At 38.2% G+C, this 19333-nt stretch overlaps 1 protein-coding gene across 9 annotated transcripts in view; it reads left to right on the top strand.

Annotated features, from left to right (window-relative positions):
• Nfi (Nuclear factor I) overlaps nt 1–19333 on the top strand; it is a 168532-nt gene that overhangs the window by 134286 nt on the left and 14913 nt on the right. For all 9 annotated transcript variants that reach the window (XM_076311339.1, XM_076311336.1, XM_076311337.1 and 6 more), the window contains one exon: nt 1616–1759. In XM_076311339.1, the coding sequence (XP_076167454.1) occupies nt 1616–1759 (144 nt within the window). The remainder of the gene's footprint in view (nt 1–1615; nt 1760–19333) is intronic.

The following is a 19333-nucleotide window of genomic DNA, read 5'->3' as shown; positions in this document are numbered from 1 at the left end:
AGCAAAGTTTCGTGGAAAAAAATTTGTATTCTTCACTTTTTACTTAGTTTTACCAACGAGAGTAATTCACACCTCACTCGTTCTGCTCTGTTCTATATACCGGGTGTCCAAATACGAAATCTAAAGAATACTTTACGAAATAATTTCACAGGGAAAATTTGATTCATTTTTAACGCATAAATTCCGAGAGATAAGAGCGATATTTTTATTTCCTTTCTTTGTAGATTATTTTCAGGTTGACTTGTTCATTTGTTTCTTAACCTCTAAGCAAGCAACGTAAAAATAATAGTAGGGGGAAAATTTTTTTCCATTTTCAAGGCAGAATTCATTGACATGTGATATTTTTTTCCAAGTCGTTTCCAGGTATGTTTTATTAATTTTTGTTTTTTTGTTTACGAAATAGTAGCACAAGAAAAAGGGATACGTTTTTTTAAAATGATTTTCAGATCGTATTACTCATTTTTGTTTAACACAACGAAGGTCCAAACCACACCACAATAAAGATCCAAATAACACCCCAATAAAGGTCCAAATAACACCCCACTAAAGGTCCAAATAATACTTTCGAAAATAATAGCAGAGGAAAGTTTTGTTCATTTTTCAAAGCATAATATATTAACACGAAAGTGACACCATTTTTTAAGTTATATTATTAATTTTTCTTTATCTTAATAAAGGATAAATAACGTACAAGCTACCAACCTTACAAAATAATAACACAGAGAAATTTTTCTCGATTTTCAACTCAAAATCCATCAAAACGAAAGTGACACCTTTTTTAAGTTACTTCCAGGTTATCTTATTAACTTTTGTTTAACTTAACGAAAATTTAAATAACGTACAAGCTACCAACATTACAAAATGATAACACAGAGAAATTTTTCTCGATTTTCAACTCAAAATCCATCAAAACGAAAGTGACACCTTTTTTAAGTTACTTCCAGGTTATCTAATTAATTTTTGTTCAACTTAATGAAGATTTAAATAACGTACAAGCTACCAACCTTACAAAATAATAACACAGTAAAATTTTGCTCGATTTTCAACGCAAAATCTATTAAAACAAGAGTGATATTATTTTCCAAACTAATATGTTGTTCAGAAAATTTCATCGAACAACAAAACTTATTAAACAACCTATTACTACACTGTTTAACAAGTTTTATCGAACGAAAAAATTTATCAAACAAAAAAATTTATCAAACAACCTACAACTGTTTAATAAATTTTATCGAACAACAAAACTTATTGAGCAATCTAATACTACACTGTTTAACAAGTTTTATCGAACGAAAAAATTTATCAAACAAAAAAATTTATCAAACAACCTACAACTGTTCAATAAATTTTATCGAACAACAAAACTTATTCAGCAACCTACTACTACACCGTTTAACAAGTTTTATCGAACGAAAAAATTTATCGAACAAAAAAATTTATCAAACAACCTACAACTGTTCAATAAATTTGATCGAACGACAAACGTAGTATTTCCATCTGAACTTATTAATTTCTTTTCACCAGAGCGATGTACACACACCGTGGTTGTTATCGCGTAGGAATCGAAGCAACTGCACAGTTTCGCTGAAAGTTTGTGTGATTCTCTTCTTCGCAGGCCCGCCGCCGGTGCATCAGCTCATAAGGAACGACAAGACTGAAAAGCCCCCGACCGTTTCCGTTTCGAGCGCGCCGACTTTCTCGCCGGTCCTCAGGCCCGAGGACGGCCATCGTGGAATGGACTCTCCGCATTCGCAAACGGGTATGTGCCGACAATAACACGCGATCATAGTCTCGGAATCTATCGTACATAAGCTCGCGATAACGTGTCACGTATATATTCAGTCTCCTACGGTTTGCAAGCAAAAATGAATCTCGTGGCTCTTCGACCGTACTGTTCCGAAGTAAACAAATTCCCGAAAAAATACACCAATCGAGAGTAAAAAAATTGTTTATAGGCGTTTGACAGTCGTGTAAATATTTATCTCATTTGGAATGAAAGAACTTTTATAAAAATATATTTTTATGGAGCGATAACTTGAGAAGGTTACGTTCTATATTTTTATTTATTATAGAACGTGAGTCGGTTAAAAATTGAACGGTTGTTACTATCGAAATGAAATTAACGATTACTGGTTTTCAAGAGTAAAAAAATTGTCTACAGGCATTTGACAATCCTGTATATATTTATCCCATTGAAAATAATAAAGTAACAGCTCGAGAAGTTATTTTTGTTTATTATAGAACGTGAATCGATTAAAAATTGCACGGTTGTTATTATCGAAATGAAATTAACGATTACTATCTTTCAAATGAAATCATCATCAATCAAACGAATTACTTCCCCGTAAAAAATTTTACTTTATTTTACGACGAACACGTTTCTTACAGTCTGTGTAATTTCTGATGTTCTTCAATGGGAATCTTCTTTTTCTGTTTTTAATTTTATCGTCGATAGTTTGCCCGTGAATTAGAATTGAACGGTAATTTTACTTATTAAATTTCATTCGACGGTTCAAAATTCGATTTTTTCGCGAAGAGCCACGAGATCCTCCATCGGCCAAAAGTTGGCAACGAACGTTAACGGGTTAGTATTCTAACGTGTGGTGAACGCCTCTTCAGGTGTGCACAGGATAGTAGAACGATAAAAGAAGTGCACGCAAATGTACGCCCTGTTTGACCTTGTTCTCGAGATACAACCATTTTTGTGTCCAACGAAACTTTTTTCTTACTTTTTAAATACAAAGAAATGTTCGAACTTTACGAAAAGTATCACGAAACGAGAATTAAAATTAATAAAAATTATCTTCAAGTACATTACATTTATAGTGTACCATATGTTGTATAGTACATATTAAATTCATAGTATATTTATTAGTACAGATTAAATTTATAGTACATTTATTAGTACATATTATATTTATAGTATACCATGTATTATATAGTATATATTAAATTTATAACATATATTATATACATACATGTATATAATTATATATATATATATATACACACTACATATGTGCTATATAATACACGTAAATATTCTGTATTTTGTATACAATTTCGAAAACAATTTTGAGAGAAGTGAATAGAAAATCAGCTGTAACTGTGTGCACCATTTTCCAGAAAGTGCATCTTCGTTGCAACTACGACGAGAACTATAAATTAAGGCCGAACAGGATACGTACACAGATTGCGTCACGTTACGTTGAAGATAGAAACGAAATGGCGAAAGAAGAACAGAGTCTATCTTTCTATGACCCCATTTTTTTCAAAAGTGCAACGATGCAACTGCAAATTGCTATGCAAGTGCGTTCTCTTCTCGTGTAACCGAGTGTCGTCTCGTTTTTTTTTCTTTTTTGAAAATATTTCAAATACATTGTACGAAATTCTTTGAATGTTGCACAAAGGGCTGGAGAAATTGAATATTTTACAAAATTGGCGACAAACATAAATTGTTCGGTGCAACCTTGCAATGGAAACGTAAACTGTTCGTAGAACGCACGTTACGCAAAACATAAATTGTTCGGAAAATGCTTGCAACGCGGAACAGAAATTGTTCGGAAAATGCTTACAATACAAAAACATAAATTGTTCAGTGAATCCTTGCAATTGAAACGTAAACCGTTCAAAGGACACTTGTGACGAAAAATATAAATTACTCGGGAAATACTTGCAACGAAAACATAAATTGTCGGTCAAAAATGACGAAACTTTGACACATTCCCTCGGAGCAATATTAATCGGAATATTTTATAATTTATTCATTTTTTCAACACCTTCCACCGATACTCGTACCGTCTATTTAAATAAATAATCCATTTAAATAAAAATTGTCTCACGGTCTCTCGAAATAAGAGTAATTTCGCTTAAAAGAGAAATGCAACCGAGAGAAGTGCATATGGATGCACTTTGCCATTTGCGTGAGTGAATCTGGAAAAAATGAGTCCACAAGAAAATAGATCTCAGGTAAATTGTTTCTATCGTCATTTCGTTGGATTGAACGCCCAATTATGGGAAATTCTCCGCACAGGGTGACCCATAACTCGATTATCTGAAATCATTCGTAAATCGTTCGTTGCGTGAAAGAATAATTGTTGCTTGAGACACAAAATTAAATATCTACTTATTAAAAGTAGAAAAGTTAGTGTACACGAGACGATAGTTTAAAAATAATTCCACACATTGCAAAAGCATAAAATTTCTCCGAGAAAACGAGTGCTTGTTACAACATTTCGAACACAATTTTCATCGAAAATTACATTAACTTCTCCACCCCAAAAATTTCAGTCAATTTCCAAAATTCGTGTATCATGAATTTGTACAAGAGTGGGTCTACATTGACCCATTATTGGAGGGGTAGTTCTTTTGGAGTGGATTACGTTTAATGGGGATTTGAATTTGTTTTAATACCATTGGGAGTGGGTAGCATTTTTGGAGGAGTTTCCACAAGGGTGGGTCTACATTGACCCATTATTGGAGGGGTAGTTCTTTCGAAGTGCATTATGTTTAATGAACATTTCAGTTCGTTTTAATACCATTGAGAGTGGGTAGCATTTTTGGAGTAGTTTCCACAAGGGTGGGTCTACATTGACCCATCACCATAGAGTGTTCCTTTGGAGCTAAATCATGATAAGTGGGAACTTTAATTCGATTTATTAAATTAAAAGCAGCCAATTAAAACCAAAAATAATTCTCTAAATTTCTATCCAAAAAAAGACACTTACTCAGCACAATCGAACGATTCGCGAACGATTGAAGATACCTCGAGTCGAACGAGTCCCCCCTGTGCAATCTACCCCTGGGTACCCTGAAGAGACACCCACAGATCGCGAGACACCCTCTGCGAACGATAGACTCACCTCCTGTGAAAAAAAAAAGAAAAAAAAACCCAGAAACCGAAGCGTGTTTCCCCTTAACATAGCGTTTAGATAATGAGGAGAACTGTAAGTACTCTGCATACCGGGTAATGTGCACACTGACTAGCGTCGAAGACCAAAAGGAAAGGAAAAAGAAAAGAAAAAAAAGCAAAAAAAGGAAGGGTTCATCGAACACGAACACAGAGACGTTTCTTCCAGCTCCCGGTTGCACCCTGTACCACCTCCACCCGTCCAGCACCCCGTGCCCCTATTTTGTTCTCTTTTCCGGTTAAGTCCCCGAGAAGAGACCCCCGGATGAAGCGCGCAGGACTCGACCCTCGAAACAATCACACGACAGTACCTACTGTCGCTCTCGTGCGCTTCAGTCTTGTCCGCTTTTTGCCTGACGAGTTCACTAACAAAAACCATCTAACAACGCACGCGACTCGCTACGCCGGCGAGATAACGCGCGCGGTGGCTGGCAGCCCGTTCCACGGATGTGACGTCGACCCCCCACCGTGGCACGAGAGATCGGTTCGATCGAGAACCGCGCGTCCTTGCGCCGTAAGGGTGGTTCGTTTGTCTGTTCGTTTTTTTTTTGTATTTTTTTTTTTTTTTTTTTTTTTTTTGTTTTTTTTCTCGTCGTCGTCCTCGTCGAAAAAGCGTTCTCGCTGGCTCGCGTCAACCGATCACCGACGATCGACGATTCGACCAGCGTACTTCATCGATCACCGACTCACGCTGTGCGTTTGTGTACCACGACGAAGCGAGCTCGGCGCCACGCGGCGAGAGGGTGCACACGCGAGACCGACAGCGATTGGTTCGTTCGTTGGTGCAGGTGCTCTTGGATACAACGCGACGGGTAATCGGTTCACGAGGTGGGCTCTGGGTCTGTTTCTCTCGCGCATGCGGCGCGTAGGTACGCGTTCTTCTTGGTGGGGTTTTTTCGCGATTTACAGCGTGGGTCTGTACTGACCCATTAGTCGGGGAGGGTAGTTCTTTCGGAGTGGATTATGTTTAATGGGAATTTCAAATCGTTTTATTAGATTGGGAGGATGTGTCAATTGTGGACAAATTTGTACTAGAGTGGGTCTACATTGACCCATTATTGGAGCGGTAGTTCTTTTGGAGTGGATTATGTTTAATGGGGATTTGAATTTGTTCTAATACCTTTGGGAGTGGGTAGCATTTGTGGACGAATTTGTACCAGAGTGGGTCTACATTGACCCATTATTGTAGGGGTAGTTCTTTTGGAGTGGATTATGTTTAGGGCACTTCAATTCGTTTTATTAAGTTGAGAGGGTGTGTCATTTGTGGACGAATTTGTACTAGAGTGGGTCTACATTGACCCATTATTGGAGGGGTAGTTGTTTTGGAGTGGATTATGTTTAATGGAAATTTCAAATCGTTTTATTAAATTGGGAGCATGTGTTATTTGTGGACGAATTTGTACTAGAGTGGGTCTACATTGACCCATTACCATAGGGGATCTTTTTGGAGTAGATTATGATCAGTGGAAATTTCAATTCGTTTTATTAAATTGAGAGTGTATATCATTTTTGGAGGAATTTGCACAAGAGTGGGTCTACATTGACCCATTACCATAGGGGATCTTTTTGGAGTAGATTATGATCAGTGGAAATTTCAATTCGTTTTATTAAATTGAGAGTGTATATCATTTTTGGAGGAATTTGCACAAGAGTGGGTCTACATTGACCCATTACTATAGGGGATTCTTTTGGAGTAGATGTAGATTCTTTTGGAGTAGAAATTCCCACATGGTCAATGGGAATTTCAATTCGATTTATTAAAATTAGGAGCGTGTATCATTTTTGAAAAAGTTTGCAAAAGGGTGGGTCTATATCGAGCCCTTACCACAGAGATTTTCTTGGAGTAGATCGTGATTAGTGAGCATTTCAATTCGTTTAAATACAATGGAAGTGTGTATAATTCTTAGAAAAATTTACAAAAAGGTGGGCCTACATTAACCCCTAACCACTGAGGATTTCAATTCGTTTAAATAAAGTATGTATAATTTTTCGAGAAGTTTACCAAAGGGTGGGTCTACATTGACCCCTTACTGCAGGAGTTTTTTTGAAGTAGATCATAATCAGTGGGGATTCCAGTTCGTTTAAATAAATTAGGAATATGTATAATTTTTCAAGCAGTTTCAACTAGGATGGGTCTACATTGACCCCTTACTTCAGGGGTAGTTTTTTGGAATGGATTACGATTAGAAGATATTTCAACTCGTTCAAATAAATTAGGAGTGTGTCTAATTCTTGGTGGAGTTTGCACAAGGGTGGGTCTAAATTGACCCTTAACCCATAACCGTAGAAATAATTTTTTTAAAGGGGTGAAGTTAATCGTGTGTTTTAAACCGTTGGGTATAAATTACGAGTCTAATTTGTATTTCAAATAGTTTAGTACCAATTACGAGTGTATATAATTTTGCTACAAAATTAACCCCTTACCGAACGAGTATTTTTTTCCAGTGGTCAGAATTTATCGAAGATTTTAAACCACTCTGTACAAATTACGAGTCGGACCTGTATTTTAAACTGTAAATCGTTTCGCACAAATCTTGGACAATATTTTAAAACAAACTCAAAACCTTTATATAACACCACAGTCAATTCTGTAAGTACTACAAAAAGATCGTTACATCTTGTGCAATTTTAAAACATTAAACACTTTCGAAACGCTCGAAGTTGTTCTCTAAAAGTTCAAAAATAATCTTCGCATTCTACAACACGTTCAAACGTACATTAAAAATGATCGAAACACCAAAAATCGATTTTTAAAATGAAAGAACTGATCTCCCCATTTTGTGCAATTCTCAAACGTGCATCGAATCTGTTTAAAATTTTAAATATCGAGGAATCGAACATTAAAGATACAATGCGGTAAGGGGTTCAGAACGAAGCAATTTAGTTGTCCTCGTGGTCGTCGCGCGATCATTTTCGTCCAATCGGTCCACTCCTAGCCGCGGCAGGATTATGCGTTTTTAATGTGCATCCTCGTCGCAGCGTGCACCGAGTTCGAGCGCATCGTCGGCGATTTGGCGCCTCGAATGTCCAGTGTGCGATAGACCCAAACTGAGCTCAGCCAGGCATCATGTAAGTAAAATCGATCACCGAAACGCGGGGATCTCCTCGATCTCGATCCCTGGGAACGATCGAGCGGACGTGGTTGCGGAGAAAGGGGCTGCGAATTGAACGTGGAGAGATCGATTCGTCTCGAGCGTCGTCCTGACTCGCGTCTCAGCTTGCTAACCCACTTTCGAAAATCGCGATGCAGATGCTTTCGCGCAGAAATGTTGCTGAGAAACATGCCAAGATTTGTAAACTTCCGGCGTGTTTGTTTAAAAAAGTTCGTCCAACTTCAACGGGAAATTACGCGACTTTCTTCTTTTTTTTTTAAGTCGTAGGGGATTTGGTGGAAATTGTTTAAATAGACACTCGATTATGACGTGAAATTTGACAACATTTTTTTAAGGATTATCTTGATTTTCGCTCTTGCTACGAGTATTGTTGTTTTTAACGATTTCGATGGGTCTGTCGATTATAGTTTAAGATTGGAAAAAATTGTTTAAAGTTGAGCTTTCGAAGATGGAAATAGTGATCTTGATATTTTGTTTGTTTTAGTAAAATAAACATTGTTATTTTTAAGTTTGTGTTGTATGTGTTAAAGGTCCTTTAATTATGATATAAGATTGGAAAAAATTATTTAAATTTGAGTGAGATCTTAATATTTTGTTTGCTCTAGTAAATTAATATTTTTATTTTTAACTTTATGCTATATATGTTAAAGGTTCTATAATTACGACATAAAATTGGAAAAAATTGTTTAAATTTGAGTGAGATCTTGATATTTTTTTTACTCTAAAAACAATGTATTGTTAATCTTTAATATTTCGATCTATGTTAAAGAACTCCTCAATTATTAGTTAATCTTGGACAAAATTTTGCAATAGAGACCACTACTGATATTAATATTCTATTTCGCTGTTAAAGTTAACAATATTACCTTTATTGTTACAAACTATGCATTTGGAAGAAATTTTTTAAAATCGACCCTTCTATACAAGTACACATTATTTACACAACGTGTCATAATCGTAATTATTATTTTCTTTCCCCTCTCGAAGCACTCTCCTTTCAACGAGAACAATATTCGAATAAAATAACATTATAAAACATTGTTATACAAAATATTTCCGTCTACTCCCGAAAGCTCTGTTTACAATCAATATATTAAATCAATTTTCAAAAATTTTTAATTCAGATATCAAATTTACGACTATCTCTCCAAACAAAAATTCGATAAAAAAATCCAAAAATGAAATCACTCTAATTTCTCGGTATTTTTCATTTCTCGATTCCATTTTCTACACCTTCCCCTCGCGTTCGATCAATGCGTTTAAAGTATCGTTCGTTGAAAAATGATCGACACATCTCGCTCGTAACAACGTGGTAAATCGTCGAGAAATTTCCAAAAATTACCCAAATCCCTTCACGCGTCCTGATCGTCCACAACCGCGCCACTCGGTCACGTATAGTTGACGAAAAATAATCATCGATGTAACCGAGTGTCCAGTTCGACGCGAACGTACTTCTAAATTAGCAATCGCTCGGCCGAAAGTAGGTTAGTGGGGCTCGACGCAATTTTTCGACGACGAGACGAAACCGAAGGACGTCCAAGAAATATATCCGTCCTCGAAGGATGAAAATCCTTCGACTATTACCATATACGTCGCGCTACGTTGACCCTGAATCGAGGTCAGGGTATAGTTACGTCTCTGAAAAATATTACTCGCTCTGACGAGAAAAAGAAAAAAAAAAAAAATGAAACAATAATAATTATATCGCAACAATAATAATAAAAAAAAAAAAGAAACAATCATCTGGAGCGATTGGTGTCGTTTGGAAGCAACCCTGCGAAACGAACGAGAAAAAGAAAAGAAAAGAATCGAAAAAGCTCGATAACAGATCGGGGATCGGGATTGGGATATCCAGAGACCGCAAATGGGAGAATTTTCGAGCGATCCACGATGATCGATGATCGATGGCCGCGTGCAGCCTTGCGACCCTGAAAATATTCGCGTGAAAATGACGCGTGATGATCTCTGTTTCAGTCTGAGCCCGAGCGTAGAGAGAAGCTCGCTAACTCGACTAAAAGGTACTTTGTGACTGGTTATTGACTGTTCTATATATATATATATATATCTATACATATATCTATATCTATCTCTATATTTATTCTGCGTACACGTACGTGCGCGAAAATGTACGTACACACGTGCATGCGTGTACACGAGACGGTTGCGTGTCGTGAGCGAGGCGAGCGCGTGCGACGTCACCTGCATACGTTGAAATTGCTGGAGAAGCATCTCGAGTGATTAATTTTTTCCTACGTGCGCGCCTGGTACAGTTTTTCGAATATTCCGATATTTTATTCAGCATCGTTGGAAACCAACCCGACAGGTCCCTCGATTTAATTAGCGAATTAAATTTTAATGCAAAGTGCATTCGAACGAAACTGCCTTCGGTTTATCCGAATCGGTGGACTGTTTATTTTCGAATACCAATGTGTAATTTTAATTCAATTTAACGATTGACATATCATTGCGCGTAACGTTCCACGTGAATATTTTACTCGAAAGAACATGGTCGATCGATAGAAGGTTATTTTCTTTTTTTAAATTGGCTGTTTTGTTAATGTACTGGATGTGTGCTAAATATACCCACGTGAAATGTAGTATTAATATTCATAATTGTTTGTTGTTATTGGCGGGGTAAACAGTTTGTTACAAAGTAACGAAGAAAAGAGGATGAAAGTATAAATATATTATTTGTATTGTTCAGTAAGTATTTCATGTGAAATAACTTACAGAATTTTTAAAGTCACAAAACGAACTAGTAAACATATCAACCGAGTCGCGAAAATATATATACACTTTCTAAATGAATAAAGAGTTGATGAAATTATTAGAACCAGTTGAATCGGTCCCAATTGGTAAAAATGTAATTTTTGAATTTTTATTCTTCGTAATCGAGCATTTTTATAATCTCTTGATTTGAAAATATCGTCGATAGTTTGTGAAATACTTGTATTTTCATAATTGTCGCTATAGTTGTAAAAAAGGTTGAATATTATTTTATGAATTATATTCCGTATATTGGAGTGCATCGTGTATCCACAAAATCAGCAGTCTACCGATCAGATTCTAACCTAGAGGGGTATTACTTATCATACTTCCCTCGATGATGGTATTCAAGGTACGCGCGAAGAATGGGACACTCTATATAGATGGATCTTTTAAGAAAGAAGCACGAGACAATGAGCCAAGGTTCGACGTGTAAAATTCGGCCACTCACAGCCTCGAGTGCAAATTATCGTCGTATCGGCGGTAACTGGCAGAGAACCGACGCGACTGGAAGTAACCGACCGAACTGCAACACGAATTGCCTCGAGCGGCCGTTTTTAATTCGATCTCCTTCCTCTCGGCACTCTCCGCTTTTCTCTGGATAACAAAATTAAATTTACCATCGCACAATGGAGTGTTTCTCCCTGAAAAGCTGACCATTGGTCGATTTCAAATATTTAACGTCATTTTTTTATCAATGTAAGTAGCAATACGAACGAGAAAGAATGTAGAAAAATTTATTTTTTTATTTATCCACTTATGGAACACGCTTTGTCAAAAATGAAGATTTTTTATGATAAACCTTTTACTCTTAACTATTCCTTGAAACCCTAACAACTAATTATTTATTTGTATACCTTACAAAAAAAAATGGTTACACTTTTTGCTTTACAGTACACTACGTTGCGGGTTCAAAAAGTGGAAAATTCGCGCTTTTAAATTGCAATTTTCCAATGCAATTTGGAAATGCTATTTGAAGTTTCCTTTATTTGTATATTTAATTGTTAATATGTATATGTCTCTTATCGTGCAGCAACTACCAATTTCTTATCTCTAAGTAAATAAATACTCCGCTGTGCAATGGTAATTTTAGTTTCCTCATCCAGAGAAAAGCATCGATGCAAAGTGCACTACGATCTTTAATTTTCGCCACGCGTGGGTCTTTTCTGACCCGGAGAGGCATTCGCATCGTTCAATATACACCGTCGGTAGAGCTATCTTTAGAGACGAAGAAAAGTACGATAAAGTATTCGAAATATTAGCGCGAATAAGATCAAGTTACGGGTCAATTTTGACCCACGCGTGGCCTCTCCCGTGGTCGTCCGAAGCATTGTCGTTGCGAGGTTTGAACGCTGACCCCCGAGGGTACAACTCGGACGAACATCTCGATGAGAAATTCGAAAAGTTCTCACGCACCAGTTTCGAAAGTAGTCTATTTTGAAAAGTGCAAAAGAGGGGACACGGAAGAATAACCGCGCGCGGAGTCGGCGAACAGCGAGTAGAGTACTTTGCCGGAGTGGTTCCCTAAATCAATGTTAGTCAGAGGAGAGGGGCGCTCACGATCGGTTCGACAACGAGGCACATCGATCGGAAGCACGCGGAGGCTCGTTTCACGATCGACGAGATCGTCGTTTCCGCATTTGGAGCACGTACGCAGGTGAACGCACACGAATCGCGAACGATATCGCGTGTCGGTGGCTCTCGATCCATCCGACAGGAATGGCCCCTCATCTCGAACACACTCGAACCCGTCCCAAGTGTCCGTGTACGCGTGTATGTACAACACAATGCATCACGATGTCTCGTATCAGCTCGAATATCTTACATATATATATATTTCTTTATTATTTTTATTTTTTTCTTTCTCTCTTTCTTTCTGTATTTATTATTTTTTTTGAATTATTTTTTTCGTTCTCTATTGCTGTCACGTTTGTCATTTCTTATTTTTTTTTTCTTTTCTCTTTCTCCATGATTTTCTATCTCGCACCACTTCTGTATATCGTGTCTCTCCCTCTCCTTTCTCTCTCTCTCTTTCTCTCTCTCTCTCACGTATATATACGCACACGAGCGGAGACACATGCAACAAACATACGCAAACACTCGCTCAAACGCAAACATACACACGCAAATGCAAACCTACACCCGCAAACGCGAACATACGCGCGCAAACGCCGTCATACATGTACATACACACACATACACACACGCTGACATACACGTGCGCGCGCAGATACTGTTTAGACGGATGCAAAAGCATTCGACTCTTAAACGATACAGAGCAACCCCCCACCCCAACCCCCCGAACCACCCACCTCGTAGAATTGTGCTCTTTCACTATATTTTTCTCTCTGGTACCGTATATTGTGTATCGTTGAAACTCGAGGCGGACGATTCGCGTCTTCGAGCCTCGTTGCGATCGATTTTGCGAGTTCTCGCGAGAAGATTGCGCGAGTTTTATAACAGGGGAGGGTACGGGGCGGGAGGGGGGGGGGGAGATTTTCGACGATGAAAACGGATCGAGCCGGCGAGCGATTGAAGGGAATTCGGAGAGGATTTCACCGGAGACGGTGGGACGTTTTACCACTCGAGAAGTTTCAAGTGCCGTTTCGATTTATCAATTTTCAGAGAGATCAGGGATTAGGGAATTGGGCTGTTCCGGAATCCTTCACGAGGGAAAAGTGTTACGAAATAGATACCCGATATTTACGGGAAGAGTTCGAGAGTTCGGGTATCAATCGATCGATTCGTTCATGATTTGCTCGGCGAACGAGAGAATCCGTTAGATTTGAGCCCGCGTCGATTAGGCGTGGGTCAATTTTGACCCACGCCGTCGATAACCTCGTCGATCTTCTCGTCTCGCGACGCGCGATTCGTTGTCAGATTCGACAAAACAACCGACAAGGCAATAGAATGATGAAATAGATCGGAAGGTACGTATGGGTCTCTATTGACCCAGGTTTGAACCGCGATCGATTCGAAGGTACGCGATAAAATTTGAAAATTCGCGAACGCTCCGATGGTTTCCATTGGAGAAGAACGGTGGCTCGCCGCGTTGGAAAAAGTCTCGAAGCTTCGTTGCTCTAGAAAACACGACTCGGCACTCGTACGTAGTTTCGTTTCTAAAAACGTAGAGGGAGATTACAAGATGGCAGAGAAGATAAAATAAAGCTCGTCTTGCGAAATCGCGAGCGACGAGGACGCGAATCGTCGATGCGGCTCGAAATTGCACAATCACCCCTCCACCGAGCCCCCCTCCCCCCTCCTACCCCACGGCCCCACCGTAGCAGCACTTTATATATCTCCGAGTGTGTATCTGTGTCTCCGCGCACACGTAGCAAGGGCACACACCGCCTCTTCACCCGTAGAAAGGGCCACCCTCTGCGCACACGTACACGTACACGCGCGCTCGCGTTCAATTTCGAGAATGTCGTCGATGGAACGGTGAAAGCGAATTTTCTTTCCGCCATCGTCATCGATCCCCCCCACCCCCCACCCCCTCTCTGAAAATACCGGTCGTTGACGAATTATCGAAGAATCGATAACCAGAGATCAAAGGGCTCTTTGTAAAACCGAGTCGACTTGTTTTATTTATTTACGAAGAAAATGGAGTTTCTCGAAAGGGTTGGGTGGGGGAGAAAAGTTGAGCGAAAAATTTCAGAGAGGGGTGGGGGGAGGGCGAGAGAAGTTTACGATTCACCGAGTAGACGATGTTTCGAGAATCGAACGCGATCTCGGTGAAAGGAAGAAAGGGACACGTATTGTCGAACGACGAGACAATCAAAAGAAACGCAAGATGGTACTCGGTCAAGCTGTGCTGAGTACTGGAGATACTCGAGTAGCTCGAAATACCCTGTTAGAGGGGCGTTCCAGCGGACCGGGATCGAGTAATTGCAACCACTTTGCGTAGAGCTGGAGTACTCTGAGTTTTGCGACTACTCGCGGTATTTGAGTACTTTTGACGGTGTTACTGTGCGTGGTTGAGTACTGTTGAGTACCGTCTGTACTTTCAGTATTTGAACGTCCTGAAAGTACGCGAAGGTGCTTCGAGTACTATCGGCACTTGGATACTACGTGTACTCGAGTACTCTTAAATACTTTCGGTGCATTGAGTATTATTATTAATCAAGTACTAAAAGTTCTTTGGCACTTTTGAGTACTCTCGGTATTTTTAATATCGTCGGTACTTGAATTGTCTGCGCACTTGAGCACTTTTAAGTAGCGTCAGTACTCTGGGTACACGAGTACTTTTATTTATTTGCAATACTTTCAATGTTGTTGACATTCGAATACTCTACGTGATCGAATATTAATAAGTACTTTTAAATACTGTCAGTGATCTGCACACTCGAATACTTTTAAATACTGTGAGTGTTCTGCGTAGCCTAATACTTCTAAGTACTTTTAGTACTCTGTGTACTTTCGATATCTTCAAGTACTGTTAGTACTCCGTCTTCGATACTTTCGGTACTTTAATTACTTTAATATATTGTCAATATTTTTAGTACATTTAAATACTGTCGATACTTTCACCACTTTTAAGTACTGTCAGCACTTTCAGTACTTTCAAGAATTGTTAATACTCTGTGTACTTTCAGTATCTTCAAGTACTGTCGGTACTTTCAATACTTTAAAGTACTGTCAGTACATTCGTTATTTTCAAGTACTGTTAGTACTCTGCGTACGTTCGGTACTTATAATTACTATTAGTACCCTCTGTACTTTCAGTATCTTCAAGTACTGTCGATACTTTCAGTACTCTAAAGTATTGTCGGTATTTTTCGTACTTTCAAGCTCTCTCAGTACTTTCAATGCTTTAAAGTACTGTCAGTACTTTCAGTATTTTCAGGTACTGTTAGTACTCTGCGTACGTTCGGTACTTTCAGCTACTATTAGTACTCTGTATACTTTCAGTATCTTCAAGTACTGTCGGTACTTTTCTAAATTCTACGATTCTAAAGTATCGTCGGTATTTTCAGTACTTTCAAGCGCTTTCAGTACCTTAAAGTATTGCCGGTATTTTTAGTACTTCCAAGCACTTTCAGTACTTTAAACTATTGTCGGTATTTTTCGTGCTCTCAAGCACTATCAGTACCTTCAATACTTTAAAGTACTCTCAAGCACTGTCAGTACCTTCAATACTTTAAAGTACTCTCAAGCACTATCAGTACCTTCAATACTTTAAAGTACTCTCAGTACTTTCAGTATTTCCAATTACTGTCAGTACTCTGCATACTTTCGGCGCTCTAAGTGCTTTGAATACTGCCGATACCAGAATACTCCGACGTACTCGATCACTTTCAAATACCGTCGGTACTCCGTCCACTCTACCAACCGCTTCGAGTACACCGCATCGAATTAAAAATTCAATCGACTCGTTGAAGATTCGTGTTCCCCGTTCGTCTCGAACTGAAAACCTTGACCTTGTCCCAGCTACTCGAAATTGTTCTCCGTACTCGAGCAGCTCTCCCCGAGTACTCGCGGCATGCACCGTCGGGCAATCCTCTCGAATGCCTTCGCTATCGATCACCCCGATGTTCGGTACTTCTCCAAACCTTATCTGTTATGTTCCCCCTTGATTCAATAGATCTATTCCCAATCGCGCTAAGTGCAGTGCTTAATTTCCACGGGGACGTCCCCAACGAAAGCTTCAAAACAATCGCGAACGACTGATTTATCGTTCGTTCGATTTCAATGGACTCACACCCACTCTCTCCACGTTGAGGAGATTTTATCCACGAAATTTTCGATGATCGACGATTCGCACTGCGGTGTCGTTCCGCGACGAATACCCTCGAATTAAGCACTGTCCTTTCGTCGATCGAATGCAATGTACGAAAGTGGCACTTTACTCTTTTGTTTCTTTTCTTTTCTTTTTTTTTTTCTATCTCTTCTATTTTCTATTTTCTAATTTTCTTTCACGAGATCTCCGGTCTCGACGCTCTTGTTATGGTAGTTGTTGCACCGTGTTGAACTCAACATCATTGACATATTATATTAAATAATTTGGTTCGATGATGACAATCGGGTGGAAGTGCTTGCGATCTAAACGTTGCTGCATTCCTTTTGCATACACTGGCAGCGTACACTCGATGTTCACGGATTTTACGACCAACTCTCTCGCGTTTCACACCTTCTGTCTTCACTTCACGCTGGTCCCACGTGCTTTCTGCCCAAAAAAAACCCCCCCAAAATTTTTTTCTTTCTCGTACGTCTCACAACTACTTTGGTCCCGCCCACCACCACCCCCCACCCCTAAATTTTATCGAATCTCGCGTCTTGGAAACTTGGAAAAATCCCAAGGGACTCGATCTCGAAGGATTTTTTCCATTTTCATAGATTTTCTTTCTAAATAAACATTACGTTGCCTTTGTGTACTCCGGTTGGCTCTCTCTATCTCTCTATCTCTCTCTTTCTCTCTCTCTCTTTCGAACTGAAAAATATTTCGCGGTTCTCTTGGAAAACTCGCGACACGAGTGAATCTCGTGTAAAAATGAGAAAAGAAGCCCAAAACGAAATTCAAACTGTAAACAAAAAAAAAAAAAAAGTTTCTTTCCCCCTATTTTTCTAAAGTGTTTAAATACTGTATTAAAATAGTGTTCGAAAGAGAGAATTCTTTGGAATGGTGTAAAAATTCCAGGATCTTGTCGACGTGTCGAAATCTTTTAGAAAATTAACAACGACGACGAATTGCGTTGATTCTCGTAACGAGAAGTTCCAAAGGGTTCTCCTGCCCACGAAGAACGTCTTTCCCCTCGAACCGCGACGATCCAGGCGAGAAAGAGGGGGAAGGGGAGACAGGGTTAGAGACAAAGTGCGACAGAAGAAAGTGGATTAATTCGACGGTCGTTTGTCCACCACAGGGGAATCCCCGAGAAATCCGCCTGACGTCTGATTGCGATACGGTAAACCGCTGCGTCGTCACGAGGAACTCGAAAAAAGCAAGAATGTTATATGTTAGCACTTAATGAGAATTTGTGTGTTAGCTCGATGTTGCATCTCTCTCTCTATATATATATATTTATATTAATATATACATATGTACATATATACAAACGCGTGACGATTGTTATAAATAGATTGCACGTGTATACGTCATAATTATCGAACGATTCTACGGACGCGGGCGTGTATTTATAGTGATCGTTGCACCGTTTGTATAGCCGCCTGCAGCTGTGTGCACGATTGTTCGCGCAATGCTGACGTTGGTAGGCGAGCCGAGATATTGTTCTGTTTACCCCCCACCACCACTCGCATACTCTTCCGTTTCTCTCGTTTTATTTATTCATTTATTTATTCATTTATTCATTTATTCATTTATTTATTTATCTATTTATCTACTTATTTATCTATTTATACATTTATTTATTTATTCATTCATTTATTTATTTTTTCATTTATTCATTAATTCATTTATTTATTTTTCATTTATTCATTAATTCATTTATTTATTTATCTATCCATTTATTTATCCATTTATTTATCTATCCATTTATCTATCCATTTATTTATCTATCCATTTATTTATCTATCCATTTATTTATCTATCCATTTATTTATCTATCCATTTATTTATCAATTTATTTATCTATCCATTTATCTGTCCATTTATTTATCTATCCATTTATCTGTCCATTTATTTATCTATCCATTTATTTAACTATCCATTTATTTATCTATCCATTTATATATCCATTTATTTATCTATCCATTTATTTATCTATCCATTTATTTATCTATCCATTTATTTATCCATTTATTTATCTTTCCATTTATTTGCTTACCCATTTATTTATCTATCCATTTATTTAACTATCCATTTGTTTATCTATCCATTTATATATCCATTTATTTATCTATCCATTTATCTGTCCATTTATTTGCTTACCCATTTATTTATCTATCCATTTATTTAACTATCCATTTGTTTATCTATCCATTTATATATCCATTTATTTATCTATCCATTTATCTGTCCATTTATTTATCTATCCATTTATCTATCCATTTATCTGTCCATTTATTTATCTATCCATTTATCTATCCATTTATTTGCTTACCCATTTATTTATATATTTATTAATTTTTCTGAACCTTAAAGATCGAATCGAGAGGGCTGTGTTTTATTCATTACGATCCTGGCGAACAGATCGACGATTCGATTCCTGACCGTACTCTCCTAAAGGGGAAACTTTATCTCGTTTCCCGATAACGATTCTCGAAAATGAATATCTGAGGGAAATGGCCACCTCGAAGTATGAAAATAGAAAAGTTTCCAGATACACGGAGATTGAATCGAGCGAACATTCGCCACGGTTACGACCAATGTGATAGATCTTTCGGTTCTGTTTTTATTTTTGTATCTTTCTTTCTTTTTTTTTTTGTCATTTAATTTTGTTCTCCCTTTCCCCCTACCCCCCCCCCCCCCCCACTCGTGTCATTTGAACGATCAACGGAGCTTGGCGCTTTCAGGCATACGATACACATAGTCGAGATCGATTTAGAGGCGAGAAATTATTATTATTGTTATTATTATTATTATTATTGT

This window comes from Ptiloglossa arizonensis, chromosome 5 (genome assembly GCF_051014685.1).
Source record: "Ptiloglossa arizonensis isolate GNS036 chromosome 5, iyPtiAriz1_principal, whole genome shotgun sequence".
Taxonomy (NCBI): Eukaryota; Metazoa; Arthropoda; class Insecta; order Hymenoptera; family Colletidae; genus Ptiloglossa; species Ptiloglossa arizonensis.
Note: the sequence above shows the minus strand (reverse complement) of the source record. Positions and strands in the feature narration are given on the sequence as shown.